The 12,978-nt window shown below is 32.1% G+C and overlaps 1 protein-coding gene, 1 long non-coding RNA gene and 2 other non-coding genes across 4 annotated transcripts; 3 read left to right on the top strand and 1 right to left on the bottom strand.

Moving 5' to 3' along the window:
• Positions 1-653: 653 nt before the first annotated feature.
• LOC131169737 (small nucleolar RNA R71) lies at positions 654-760 on the top strand. Its single transcript, XR_009140647.1, has one exon. It is a non-coding gene; the product is annotated as a small nucleolar RNA R71 (small nucleolar RNA).
• Positions 761-3,875: 3,115 nt separating this feature from the next.
• Positions 3,876-3,982, top strand: LOC131170225 (small nucleolar RNA R71). Its single transcript, XR_009141142.1, has one exon. It is a non-coding gene; the product is annotated as a small nucleolar RNA R71 (small nucleolar RNA).
• Positions 3,983-7,237: 3,255 nt separating this feature from the next.
• Positions 7,238-8,183, top strand: LOC110652393 (probable LRR receptor-like serine/threonine-protein kinase At3g47570). Its single transcript, XM_021807973.2, has 2 exons — positions 7,238-7,604; positions 7,714-8,183. The coding sequence occupies exons 1-2, from the start codon at positions 7,238-7,240 to the stop codon at positions 8,181-8,183; spliced, it is 837 nt and encodes a 278-aa protein (XP_021663665.2).
• A 136-nt stretch (positions 8,184-8,319) lies between these two features.
• Positions 8,320-9,319, bottom strand: LOC131180846 (uncharacterized). The gene is made up of 2 exons (XR_009149517.1): positions 8,624-9,319; positions 8,320-8,539 (listed from the first exon to the last, which is right to left on the bottom strand). It is a non-coding gene; the product is annotated as an uncharacterized LOC131180846 (long non-coding RNA).
• Between the last annotated feature and the right edge of the window lie 3,659 nt (positions 9,320-12,978).

Below are 12,978 nucleotides of genomic sequence, written 5' to 3'. Positions count from 1 at the left end.
TTGCTTTGTTCAGCAAAAAATTTCTCCATCATGCTCTCCAAGGTTGGCTTCGGTTCATGAGGTGGAAGGGATTGTTGTGCTCTTGCTTGATATCCAGGTGGTGGTTGTCTTGTGGGCTGAAATTGAGGCTTGTTCTGCTGCATAAACTGCTGGTTATGAGGATAATTTGAGCTTTGGCCTTGTTGAGCAAAAGTTGCTTGTGGTCTCCATGTTGAGTTGTTCATATTAGAATAAGAATTTCCCATAGGTTTTTGTTGATAACCTCCTGCATAAGCAGCTTGCTCTTGCAAATAATCATCACCATAAGAAGAATAATCAACTCCACAACTTTGAGTTCCATTTGTGAAGGCAACTTGTTGCATAGTTGTAGGAGTTGATGTTGTTGCCTTTGTGCAAAAATCACTAAGAAGCTGAGTTAACTGGTCAAATCTTGCATTCATGTAGCTAACTGAGTCTAGTTCATAGATCCCAGCTTTCTTTGGCTCAAGTGCTCTAGGATTTCCCCATAAATGGGTATTATGAGCAATCTTCTCTAATAGATCATAGCATTCTTCACTTGTCATTCTCATGAAATCTCCTCCTGCTTGTGAATCAATTGTGTTTCTTATGGTCGAGTAACTCAGTGTAGAAATTCAACAATCATCCATTTGGGTATTTCATGATGAGGACATTGCCTTTCAAGCTCCTTAAATCTCATCCAAGATTCATACAAAGTTTCATCATCCCTTGGTTTAAAAGCTACCATCAAATTCCTCAAATGAGTAGTCTTCCCAGGTGGGAAAAATTGAGATAGAAAAGCTTGAGATAGCTGCTCCCAAGTAGCTATAATAGCTTGTGGGAGTGAGTCATACCACTCCAATGTCAATCCCAAGAGAAAATGGAAATAAGGTGAGCCGAATAACTTCATCGAAACTCGTGTTGTCTTTGTGTACCACATATCATCAAAAATTTCTTCAAATGAGAATGAGGATTTTCAAGTGGGCTACCTCCAAATTGTGAATTCTGAACCATTTGAATAAGACCAGTTTTTAATTCAAATTGATTAGCTCCAATAATAGGTCTGTTATCTCTCACATCAGTACATCTAGGAAAAGCATAATCTAACATGGATCTTCTTTGATGATCATTTTGATTAACAAATAAAGATTTTGCCCGTTTTGCTCGTTTCCTCCATTATCTCCTCCAATAGCTCTATTTTGATTCTCCATATTTTCTATTGTCTCCTCTTGCTCAAATATTTGTTGTTCTTCTTTTTCTGCTTCTTTTCTTCTTTTGTATTCCTTTTTGTTGGCTCGACAGAATTTTTCAATTTCAGGATTGAACAACAATTCAGTGTCACTTGTGCTTTTCGATCGTCTCATAAACAAGAAAAGTACCTGAAAAACACAAGGAACAATAGTGAAAATAAAATAAAATAAAAATTCTAATTAGCTTAAAACAATTAAAATCCAACTTAAAAACAAACAATTCCCCGGCAACGGCGCCAAAAACTTGATACTGTGTGTATATCCGCAAGTGCACGGGTCACAGTAGTATAGTTTTAAAAATTGATATCGATCCCACAGGGAATTGTGCTTAAATTGGAAATAAAAGTATAAGCAAATTAGAATGACAAAAATTAAAAGATATTAAAAATAAAATCTAAAAATTAAAATTAAGACAAAAATTAAAGATGTAAAATGAAATTTGCAATTAAAATTGGTATTTAAGTAATTAATGCTAAACCAAACAATTAACTAAAATTAATTAAACTAGATTACCAAAAATTAATTTGAAATTTCTATTTATGAAATTAAGAAAAATTAAATCTAAATTCAATAAAAATAAAAATAAAGTAATTCTAGAGATTAAATTTAAATTGGATTTAAATTGAAATTGCTATTTATGAGATTTGGAGAATTTAAATCTAAATTCAATGAAATAAAATGATTCTAGAGATTGGATTTTCCATATTGATTGCATGTGGTTTATCCCTAATTTAGCCAAACACATGAGAATTGCAATTTTGAGGGAAATCAATTCTTAAATTTTTGAAACCTTTTTCAAGCATCTCAAAATCGGTTTTCATTAAATCAAACCCTGTTTTCACGGTATTTCAAATCTAACAAAAACCCAATTAATGCTCTAATTGATTTTTGGAAAGTTCCCCTTAATCTTCTTAGCTTATTTCTAACACCAAGAAAATAAAGTTTATTGCAAGATTATCTATCCCCAATATTCACTTTTCAGTCCATCTATTAAGGATTAAAACTTAACTTAATGAGGGCCCATTCATCAAGCAAGGAAATAAGCACACAAGCAATAAATCAAAATATAACAATCTTCATTTAAATGGCTAAATCAGTTCAAAACCACAAAACAAATCAATATTTACAAACCCATCTCTAGAATCTCAATAAACTACTCACAAATCATTGTTTAAAGACAAACCCAAATGAAGAAATGAAGAAATAATGGAAATGTAAACTAAAAGGGGTAGAAAACTCACAGATTTGCAGCAGGATCTCGCAGAAAAGTGCGTAAACGTGATCCTTGTCTTTGGAAGAAGATGCAGAAAATGCAGAAAATGCTCCTCTTTCTCTTTCTCACTTTTATCGAAAATGACTCCCTTGCTCTCTATATGGAAAGAAAGTGATAAAGGGCACTTTATATAGGCAAGGGGACTGTTCTAGAATGGGTAAAAGGGGGAAGGATCCAGAGAAAGTGAGGTAAAAAGGCTGGAGTAACGGAAATGCCACGTCAAAAATTTTCCAAGAAAGCGACATAAGCCGAGCCATTGTGTCGGGTTGTGTCGCTCTCGGCGTGAATATCTGACGATCGACACAACTTGCGACATGAGCTAATTCGGTTGTGCTGCAGGTTGTGTCGCTCTCGGCCATTTTTTTTTTTTTTTTTTTTTTTTCAACTTCAAAATTTTTGCAATTCGATTTTAATCTCCTCCAAATGGCTACTCTGATCAAAATACATCAAATTTCTCCAGATTTAACCTACAAAACAAATAAATTCCAAAAATTAAACTAAGAAATGTGAAAATTATAAAATTGACTAAATATATACTAATATCTAAAATAATAGCTATGAATAAGGGTAAATTATGTGCAAAAATTATACCTAAATGATGATATAAAATGCATGCATCACTAGCTTGTTGAGCTATTTGATTCTCTAACATCTTGTTGTGTGTTGCCATTTGATCCACTTTAGATGCTAATTGAGAAATCATTTCTTGTTGACTTTGATGGCTCACAAGTAGAGTTTCAATCATAGATTCCAATCTAGCTGTCTTGTCTAGTTGTGCTTGTTGTGGTAGAGGTGGAGCAGGTACATTTTGAGGTTTAGAAATTCCAGGAGGGGGACCTCTATTCTGCTGAAAATTCTGATTTTGCCCTTATCTACCTCCCCATGAGAAATTGGGGTGGCTTCTCCATGCTGGATCATAAGTTGCAGAAAATGGGTTACCACCTGGTCTTTGATTGTAGTTCCCCACATAATCCACTTGCTCACTTGAAAAATCTTGATTTAGTGCAGAAAAATCTGCTGCACAATTGACATTTGCAGCTCCAACTTCTACTGAATTACTAGAACCTCTATTTGAAGAATCTACTTTCATGCTTAGCTTGTCCATTTTCCTTGTCAAAGCATCAAACTTAGCATTAATCATATTCATGGCATCAAGCTCAAACATACCAGCTGGTTTCTTGATCTCATTCCTCTCACAACTCCATTGGTAGTTGTTATAAGCAATTTTATCAAGAGCAGAAAAAGCTTCATCTTTAGATTTCTCCATAAGGTCACCTCCAGAAGATGCATCAATCGTACTCCTAATGGCTGGTGAAACTCCATTGTAAAAGTGTTGAACAAGCATCCACTTAGGAATCCCATGATGTGGACATCTCCTTTGCAAATCCTTGTACCTTTCCCATGCTTCATACAAGCTCTCATCATCTCTAGGTTTAAAAGAAGTCAGCTCATTTCTCAAATTTAGCTGTCTTGCTTGGTGGAAAATATTGAGCTAAAAATGCTTGAGAAAGTTCATCCCATGTTGTGATAGAACCCGGTGGCAAAGAATGTAACCACTCTCTAGCTCAGTCCTTCAGAGAAAAAGGAAATAATCTGAGTCGAATTGCATCATCAGAAACTCCATTTATCTTCAACATATCGCTGATCTCAAGAAAGTGTGCTAGATACACATGTGGACTTTCACTTGGATTTCCTCCAAATTGTGCTTGTTGTACCATTTGACAGACTGCAGGCTTCAGTTCAAAATTATTAGCTTCTACTCTTGGTCTTGTAATACTTGGCATGAAATCTCCAATGTTAGGATAGGCATGATCTTTCACAGAGCGGTTGTTATTGTTGTTGTTGGCCATTTCTTCTTGTAATTGCTCTTGCTCTTGTGCTCTTTCTTGTTGTTGTTGAGCTTTAATTTCAGCTTTTCTCCTCTTAGATTCTGCTCTTAAAGCCTTTGTTGTCTTCTCTATTTCTAGGTCAAAGAATAAATTGATTTCTTCACTTTTTGTCCTTCTCATAAAATAAAGCACCTGAAAAACAAAAATAAACAAATTCTCAAAGTAAAATGGTAAAAAGAAAATAAAATAAAATGCCCAAATTAACCAAACAAACAATTGTTCAATATCAAACAAAAAAAATCAAATCCCCGGCAACGGCGCCAAAAACTTGTTGTGACTAATTCCGCAAGTATACGGGTCGTCTCAAGTAATAAAGTGATGAATCAAGTATCGTTCCCACGAGGATTTGCTGTTTGATTACTAAACTATGAATGAAGCGATTATTTGGGCTAATGATTAATGAATAAATGGTAAATGTAAATGAGCAAGGTAAATTGATTAATCTAATTGAAATGGGTAAAGAGCAAACAAATAAATTCTAATTCTAGTTCGCAATTAAACTAAAATTAACAATGGGTAATTTAAACGAAAGTCTAATTATGGTAAAAGTGATTCCAGAGTTGGGGGTTTATGCATAAATTAATTGGGATTTGTCTTGGGCATTCCAATTTTTAGGGAAAAATAGAGTTTGAAGGAAATTGATTCTAAATCCCTTTGATATCTTTTTCAAGCAAATCAAAGTGTATTCTAAAATAACCAAACCTACTTTCGTATGTATTTGATTACTTTAAAACCCATTAAGTTTTGTAACCAATAATTAATTCCTCTTAAAGTCCTAGTTTATTTCTAAATCTAGGTGATTTTAAGTTCCCATCCATGATTACCCATCAATGACTTTCACCTTTCGGTCCTTCAATCAAATATTAACACAATACCCAATGGGTATCAACATTAGACAAGTAAATCAAGCACACAAGGAAGAAATCAAAACTCATATTCATATAAAATAAGGAAATACCCAGTCCAAATCCACAAATTAATCTAAAACATATTTCCCAACTCTGAAATCTAAAGAAATTACTCACTCATGATGGTATTTACAAGAAATATTGATGGAAGAATAAAGAAAAACATGACAAAAGGACTGAAATAGGAAAACCCAGGTGGAAGAACCAAGGTCTCTGGTTTCTGGAGCTCCAAACTCGTGCAGCAGCTCCTCTTCCTAGAGAGAATGGCGTCTTCTCTCCCTCTTTCTATATAATTTTCTTTCCTTTTTGTTTTTCCTTCCCTTCCTCTTATGGCAAAAATAAGGAAATGATGAATTTATATGGTCCCTAAAAGTTGCCCTAAAAGTAAATAAAAGACAAGGAGTGGATAGGAAATGAGGTGTAAAATTATCCAAGTCAGCAGCACTATTCACGTTCTGGGCATTCTGCTTAGGGTTCGGCTTAACCCTAAGCAGCTTCTTAGCAAATTTTAGCCTCTGGTCGCACTGTCTGCTTAAGGTTAAGCAGACTTTCAGCAAATCTCGGCAGACTTAGAGTAAAATGGACTTTTCTGCTTATGCTTGACTTGTGTTGCACCTTAAGCATTGCCGCTTTACCCTAAGCGGGATCTTAAGCAAAAACTCAAGCAAATTTCGGCTAACTTGCTCTTTCAAGGCTTGATTTCTTCAACTTTCCTCTATGCTTGAAGAACTCCAAATTTCTTCAAATCACTTCCTAATGCACTCATTGATCTTCGATTTGCCACAAAATCCTATCAAAAACATCAAAATTACAAAAATCAAATATAAAGTATCTAAAGTTAACAAATAAGCTAAAATAAAGCTAAAAACATAAAATATACTAAAATATAAGGGCAAAATGGATGCAAAACTATCCTAAAATGCCTATATGAAATGAGTGTAACAATATGGAAATAGATTGTCAGGTAAGATTCCATCCTCCATCAGAAACCTTGCTCATTTGCTTATACTCAAATTATCGGGCAACAAATTTCAAGGAAGCATTCCTTCAGGCATTGGAAACTGCCAAACTTTGTACAAATTAGACATTTCAAATAATAACCTGACTGGAGTCATACCCCCTGAGGTTTTGCTTATTCCTTCCTTGACACAATTACTGGATTTATCTCTAAACTCCATAACTGGAATCCTACCTTTTGAAGTAGGGAAGCTAGCAACAATTGGGGATTGCTTGAAATTGGAATTTCTTTATCTACAAGGGAATTCCTTTCAAGGGACCATCCCTCCATCTTTGGCCTCCCTGAAAGGCCTTCAATAGTTAGATATTTCACGAAACAAGTTGACAGGGCAAATTCCAACAGGTCTACAGAGCATTCCATATTTACATCACCTGAATCTTTCTTTCAATAATCTTGAGGGTGAAGTACCAACTGGAAGAGTTTTCAGAAGTGCAAGTGCGCTATCATTAACCGGTAATAATAAGCTTTGCGGAGGTGTCCCAGAACTCAATCTACCAAAATGCCCCAACAAGAGAGGAGGGTCTTCTTTTAATAAGCTGGCAATTATACTACCTCTCATGGTTCTGTGTCTCTTATTGATATTAGTCTTTCTTCTTCTTTATTGGAAAAGAAATCCAAAACAGAGTTCAGCTTCTTCATCCTCAATGATGAACAAAATTTTGAAGCTATCTTGTGGAGATATTTCTCGTGCAACAAATGGATTCTCCTCCAGAAATTTGATTGGATCTGGCAGCTTCGGCTCTGTATATAAAGGATTTTTAGATCAAGTTGAAAGACCAGTAGCTGTTAAAGTGCTCAAGCTTGAACAAAAGGGTGCTTCCAAGAGCTTTATTTCTGAATGCAAAGTGTTGATGAGTATCAGGCATTGAAATCTTGTTAAGATGTTGACATGTTGCTCTAGCATGGATTATAAACTTAATGAATTCAAAGCTCTAATCTTTGAATTCATGGGAAATGGGAGCTTGCAAAAGTGGTTGCATCCTAACACAGATGGTACAAAACAATCAAGGAATTTAAACCTGCTTCAGAGATTAAATGTTGCAGTTGATGTCGCATCCGCCTTGCAATATCTTCATGAGCAATGTAAAAATCCAGTTATTCATTGTGGCCTGAAACCCAACAATGTTCTTTTGGATGACGACATGGTTGCTCATGTATCTGATTTTGGTCTAGCAAGACTCATTTCAACAGCCAATGATTCATCTCAAAGCATGTCTAGCGTGTCTACCACAACTAGAATGAAAGGAACAATTGGTTATGCTCCTCCAGGCACTGACCTGATCCGACTTCTTTCTTTTCCTGCTTCAAATTTATAATTATTTTTTTATTCATAATGTCTATTAACATATTAACAAGAAAATTCTTATCTAATTTGCAGAGTATGGAATGGGTTGTCCAGCATCGAAAGAGGGGGATGCATATAGCTTTGGGATCCTTGTATTAGAGATGTTCTCGGGAAGATCACCAATTGATGAAATATTCAAAGATGGCTTAAATCTTCACAGCTTTGTGAAGGCAGCATTGCCAGAAAGCCTTGTGCAGATCATGGACCCCAACCTCCTCACAGAAGAAATAGAAGAAACAAACGCTGCAAGAGCGGCAACAGAAGAAGAAAAAGAAGTGTCTAACATTAATGGAAACCTAAGCAAGATGAGTGCGAAAGCACGAAGTTGTGTAGTTTCAGTACTTGAAATTGGCATTGGCTGTTCAGCAGAATCACCCAAAGAACGAATGAGTATGGAGGATGTCAGCAGACAACTAAATTTGGTCAGAAAGACTTATCTTGGTATCTCAATCCACAAAGGTAGAACAGGTGAACAATTTTTTCCTTGTTATCTAAATCCATGAAAACATTTACTTTCAATACTGAAGGACTTTTCCTGGCTGATTCTCTCTCTTTCCTTTGGTTTTTCAGTGCATAATCCATGTATTCTTGTATTATATACGTATGTATAAACTGATTAAATAATTGCAGTAGAAAATCTAGTACTAAACATCATATACATTTATTTAATTTTGAAAATCACATTAGATGGGTAACATTCTTGTGTTGTTTGCCAGGAGATGAATGGAAGTCCCCAGTGGATTTGCTAGGATCCTTGGTGCATCACTTTCCCCATCCCGCAAAATTCCATCTGATCTCTCTTTATTGTCAATCTTGTACTTTATAGTTCCGTAGCAGATAATTGCTTCGATCTTCAAACCTATTTAATAGGAATATTATACATTTTTATCATTTGGGTTAAATAAATCAACAATCGGAAGGGAATGGAATCCAAATTCTTTACCTTTTCAGTGCTTTTCATCAGAATGCTCTTTACACCTGATTGCAGCTTTTGGCTTTCAAAAAAACGAAAACAGGGGAAACCGATTTTATTAAAGAACCGAACCAGATTAATAATTCGGTTCAATAGTTCAGTTTTGGTGCAAGGCAGAACAGAGCACATCACCTCTAAAAAATTTGAATTTTTTGCTTAATTTCTATAAAAAATTGTCATTCTCAATTCTAGCAATCAATTAAATCAATAACAAGCAACCTATTATCTCATCAAGAAAATAAGTTTCAATATTACCCAATTAACAAAATAAAAAATTTGCAAAAAAAATCGGATGAGTACAAAATGAAAAAAAAAAAAAAATCATGGGAAATGGTAGCTTCGAGAAGTGGTTTCATCCTGATATAGATGGCAAAAATCAAACAACAAATTCAAACCTGCTTAAGAGATTAAATGTTGCGGTTGATGTGGCGGCTGCTTTACAATATCTTCATGAGCAATGTAAAATCCAATAATTCATTGCGACTTGAAGCCCATCAATGTTCTTCTTGAAAGGCTCATGCAGATCATGGAACAAAACCTCCTCACAGAAGAAATAGAAGAACGCAAAGCAGCAGCAAGAACAGCAACAGAAGAAGAATCTAAGAATGAGGAAAGCCTGAGCAAGATGAGAGTAGAAGTAAGAAACTTTTTAATTTCAAAACTTGAAATGGGTATTGCCTGCATAAACACCCAAGCTCAGTAGAGAACAAAGCCCACAGCCTGCATAAACAGACCCCAAGCTAAAGGGGTGTTTGACCCGAAAGAGAAAATCCGGCCACACGGAAGCATTTCACTTTCTGAATAAATTTCAATAATTACCCTTGAACACTGAGAGTTATAACAGAGCCATCTCTAAATTTAAAAATATAACATAAAATTATTTAAAATTTAAAATTTTGTATAATATAATTCTTTTTACTCTTAATAATTAGTTTATAAGTAGCACATTAATGTAAATAATTCAAAATAATGATAACATGAACTGGTGTTATTATTTTTTTAAGTTAAAGTCTCTTGTTATATATTTAATATTTTATATTTCAAAGTTTAAGAGATTTTATATTATATTTTTATATTACGATACCTAAAGTTTAGAAATAATTTTTAAAATTTACCCAGCTTTTTAAATGATTTTTTTTTATTCTATATATGTGATTTTCCACATTCATTTCATTCTTTATTCTTTAATCTCTCTTAACAATAATTTTATAGTGATCATGGACTCACTGTTGTGTTTAGAACCATTTTGTTTTTCTTCACATTCTATGTTTTCCCAGATCAAGGAGTTAATTTGTTCACCATAACACCAAAGAATATATACAGCTTAATGAGTGTCAAAGAAAATATGCAATCATCCAAGTTATTTATATATAATTTTTTTCAGTGCTCATCATGCAAGTTGTATTAGTTTCCAAAGCAATACATAATAAAGAAAATTATATATACCATGAACCATGAGCATGCGTAGAAAATCATGAAGAGGTTGATAATTCAGTTTCAGTGACAGTATAGCCAAAGCTAGATGAAGATGGAAAGCTCAGTTGTCCTTTTCTTCTTGTCATAAAAATTTTCAAAATTTAGCAGCTTCTATTCCTTTACTGTCCCTTTCTCTACGTAACTTCAACTTACTTTCACTTTCACTTTTTCCCCCTTTCTACCCAAAGTCAACTTTGCCACTATTTTTCCTGATAAGACTTTACCTTCCCCTTTTTTCTCCTCTCCATACTTCCTACTGTGCCAGAGTCAACATGCCCACTATTTTATCTGGTCTTGCTCCATCTAAACATATTACTTATTCAATTTAAATTCAAATTGTTTTCTTTTTAATATGAAAATTGAATCTAATAATAGATTAAAATTTTACTCTAATTATTATTCATTTAACTAATTTTCATGATTTATTTTATTTTAAAATAAAATGAGAGGTACATATATTATCTAACTTAAATTCACACTTTGATTAATTTGCTACCTTATTATAAGTGGTGGTAAATGAGTTGGGTTAAATGGTTGTGGACCATTTTAAATCTTATTTTTCAAGCATACCCAGCTGAGTTATTTCTAAAATTATTAGTTGATTTGAGTTTTGTTTTTTAAATTAATTTATTTGAGTTATTCATTAGATCATTATATGAAAAAAATTCAATTTAAATATAGAATTATTTAAATATAAAATTTAAATGAAGTAAGCATTTTGTTAACATAATAAAATTTAAGAGATATTTAAGTTTAATATTATTTTAATCATTTTATTTATAACTAATGATAAATTATGTTAAATTTAAAAATAATCATTTTATTAATAAAATAAATCTGAAAGAAGTAATTATTTTAAATTAAAAATAAAAATCATATATATATATATGTATATATATATATATATAAACTTTGGCAATTAACTTATTATAATTTACTCAATTTAAATTGAGTTTTGTTTAGCTAGTTAATTAGACACAACTGATAAATATAGAAATGAATTGAACTTTATGTTCATGTGAAACCTATATGAGACTAGAACTATTAAAATAGTACCTGAAAATGAATAGCGTGTAATCTGAATTGAGTAATCACATGATACTTAGATATTTAAATAAAGAATTACTCGCTCAATCATATTTTTAACTATCAGATCAGTTTGAAAGATAAGAATTTATAAATAATCTGAGTAATGTTCACATGAGAACTTTCATACAGGATGAACTTTTAATCCCATTCAATTATAAACCTCTAATTCTAACAGAAATCTATACTAAAACCTGTATAAAGATCATCTGCTATGCATACTAATCGCTTAAGTCTATTCATTCACAGTGCAATTTTTATTGCCAACTTAAGAAGACAGTGCAGTTTTCATTGCCAACTTAAGAATTGAAGCAATGGTTATCTTAAAAATTTAATATCCAAATCTAACATTTCATACACAAAAGAGGAAAACAATCACTACGGTGACATATGAAGAAGTAGATTTTAGCCATCCAACGTTTGAGAATCAAACGGCTGAGATTGACATATGTATTTGAAAATTTGAACTCATACTGGCCGTGACTTCAATAAATGTCGTGGCAGCCAAGTACTAAATAGTAAATAAGCAAGGACGAATCCTAGCCGTTGCATTGTCAGACAAAGGCGCCGCTTGCTTCCTGCACGCATCTTTCTGTTCTCGTTAAAATCCAACGGTGCCAGCTTTTCACAGATTACAGTCCATAAATTACGTAGATTTCCCCGTGTAACCCAAAAAGGTGTAAAAGTAATTACCACAAGTAAATAATTTTCTTAGTTATTTTTTTAGATAAATATTTTTGGTTGTTTATTATTAATTTAATAATAATTATAATTTTTGAGATGTATTTATCATTCTTTGTAGGCTAAGAAAAAAAAAATTACTATATGAAGTAAAATGCATTTATTAGCCTTATATTTGAACGAGAGAATTTAAAATATGATGAAAGCATATATTTTATTTCATTAATTAGAATAATAAATATATGTGAAATCATTTAATTTTTATCTATGAATTTGAAGTGATTTATAAAATGATGTTATTTGAAATTTATTATTAATCAATAATTTATATTAGATTAAATTTAAATGTTATATCCAAATATAGCATAAATTTATTCTCTTTTGAAGAAAAAAAATATACCATAAATTAATTTTAAACACAAATCATAAATTCAACGTAGGATAAATTTTAAGACTCGTCTCTGAAATTTAGGCTTGTAATAAAATTATCATTGAATTTAAAAATGTAATATAAAACTTCTTAAATTTTAAAATTTTACACAATAAAACCTTTTTAATAGTCAATAATCAATTTATGCAATCAGAACAATAGTGACGTAAATAATTCTCTCTTCTATATGATAGTGATAAAATTAGCTATAATTTTTTTTTCATAAATTAGCCATAAAAAAATTTCAATCATATAAAATAATGAAATGTTAAATATATAACAGCTCTAAATTTTATTTTAAAAAAATAGCAATCAATTATCCACGTTATTGCTATTTTATATTGTCCACATTAATATGTTACTTATAACTGATTGTTATAAGTGAAAAGAATTTTGCTATATAAAATTTTAAAATGTAAAATTTCAAAATTTAAAGAGTTTTATATTAAATTTTTAAATTCAGATACAATTCTCTTATCATCTTTAAAGTTTATAACCTTTAAAAGTTAAAACATGACTATTAAAATTTATCCGTTGAATATAATTTTAGCTAGGTTGAATTTTTTTTCTAAGAATTTTAAAATAAAATAACTAAAAGATTTATATTTAGAGGGCACAAATTAAAGGGATTATTTTTGAAACACCCAATGGA

This window comes from Hevea brasiliensis, chromosome 1 (assembly GCF_030052815.1).
Source record: "Hevea brasiliensis isolate MT/VB/25A 57/8 chromosome 1, ASM3005281v1, whole genome shotgun sequence".
Lineage (NCBI taxonomy): Eukaryota > Viridiplantae > Streptophyta > Magnoliopsida > Malpighiales > Euphorbiaceae > Hevea > Hevea brasiliensis.
Note: the sequence above shows the minus strand (reverse complement) of the source record. Positions and strands in the feature narration are given on the sequence as shown.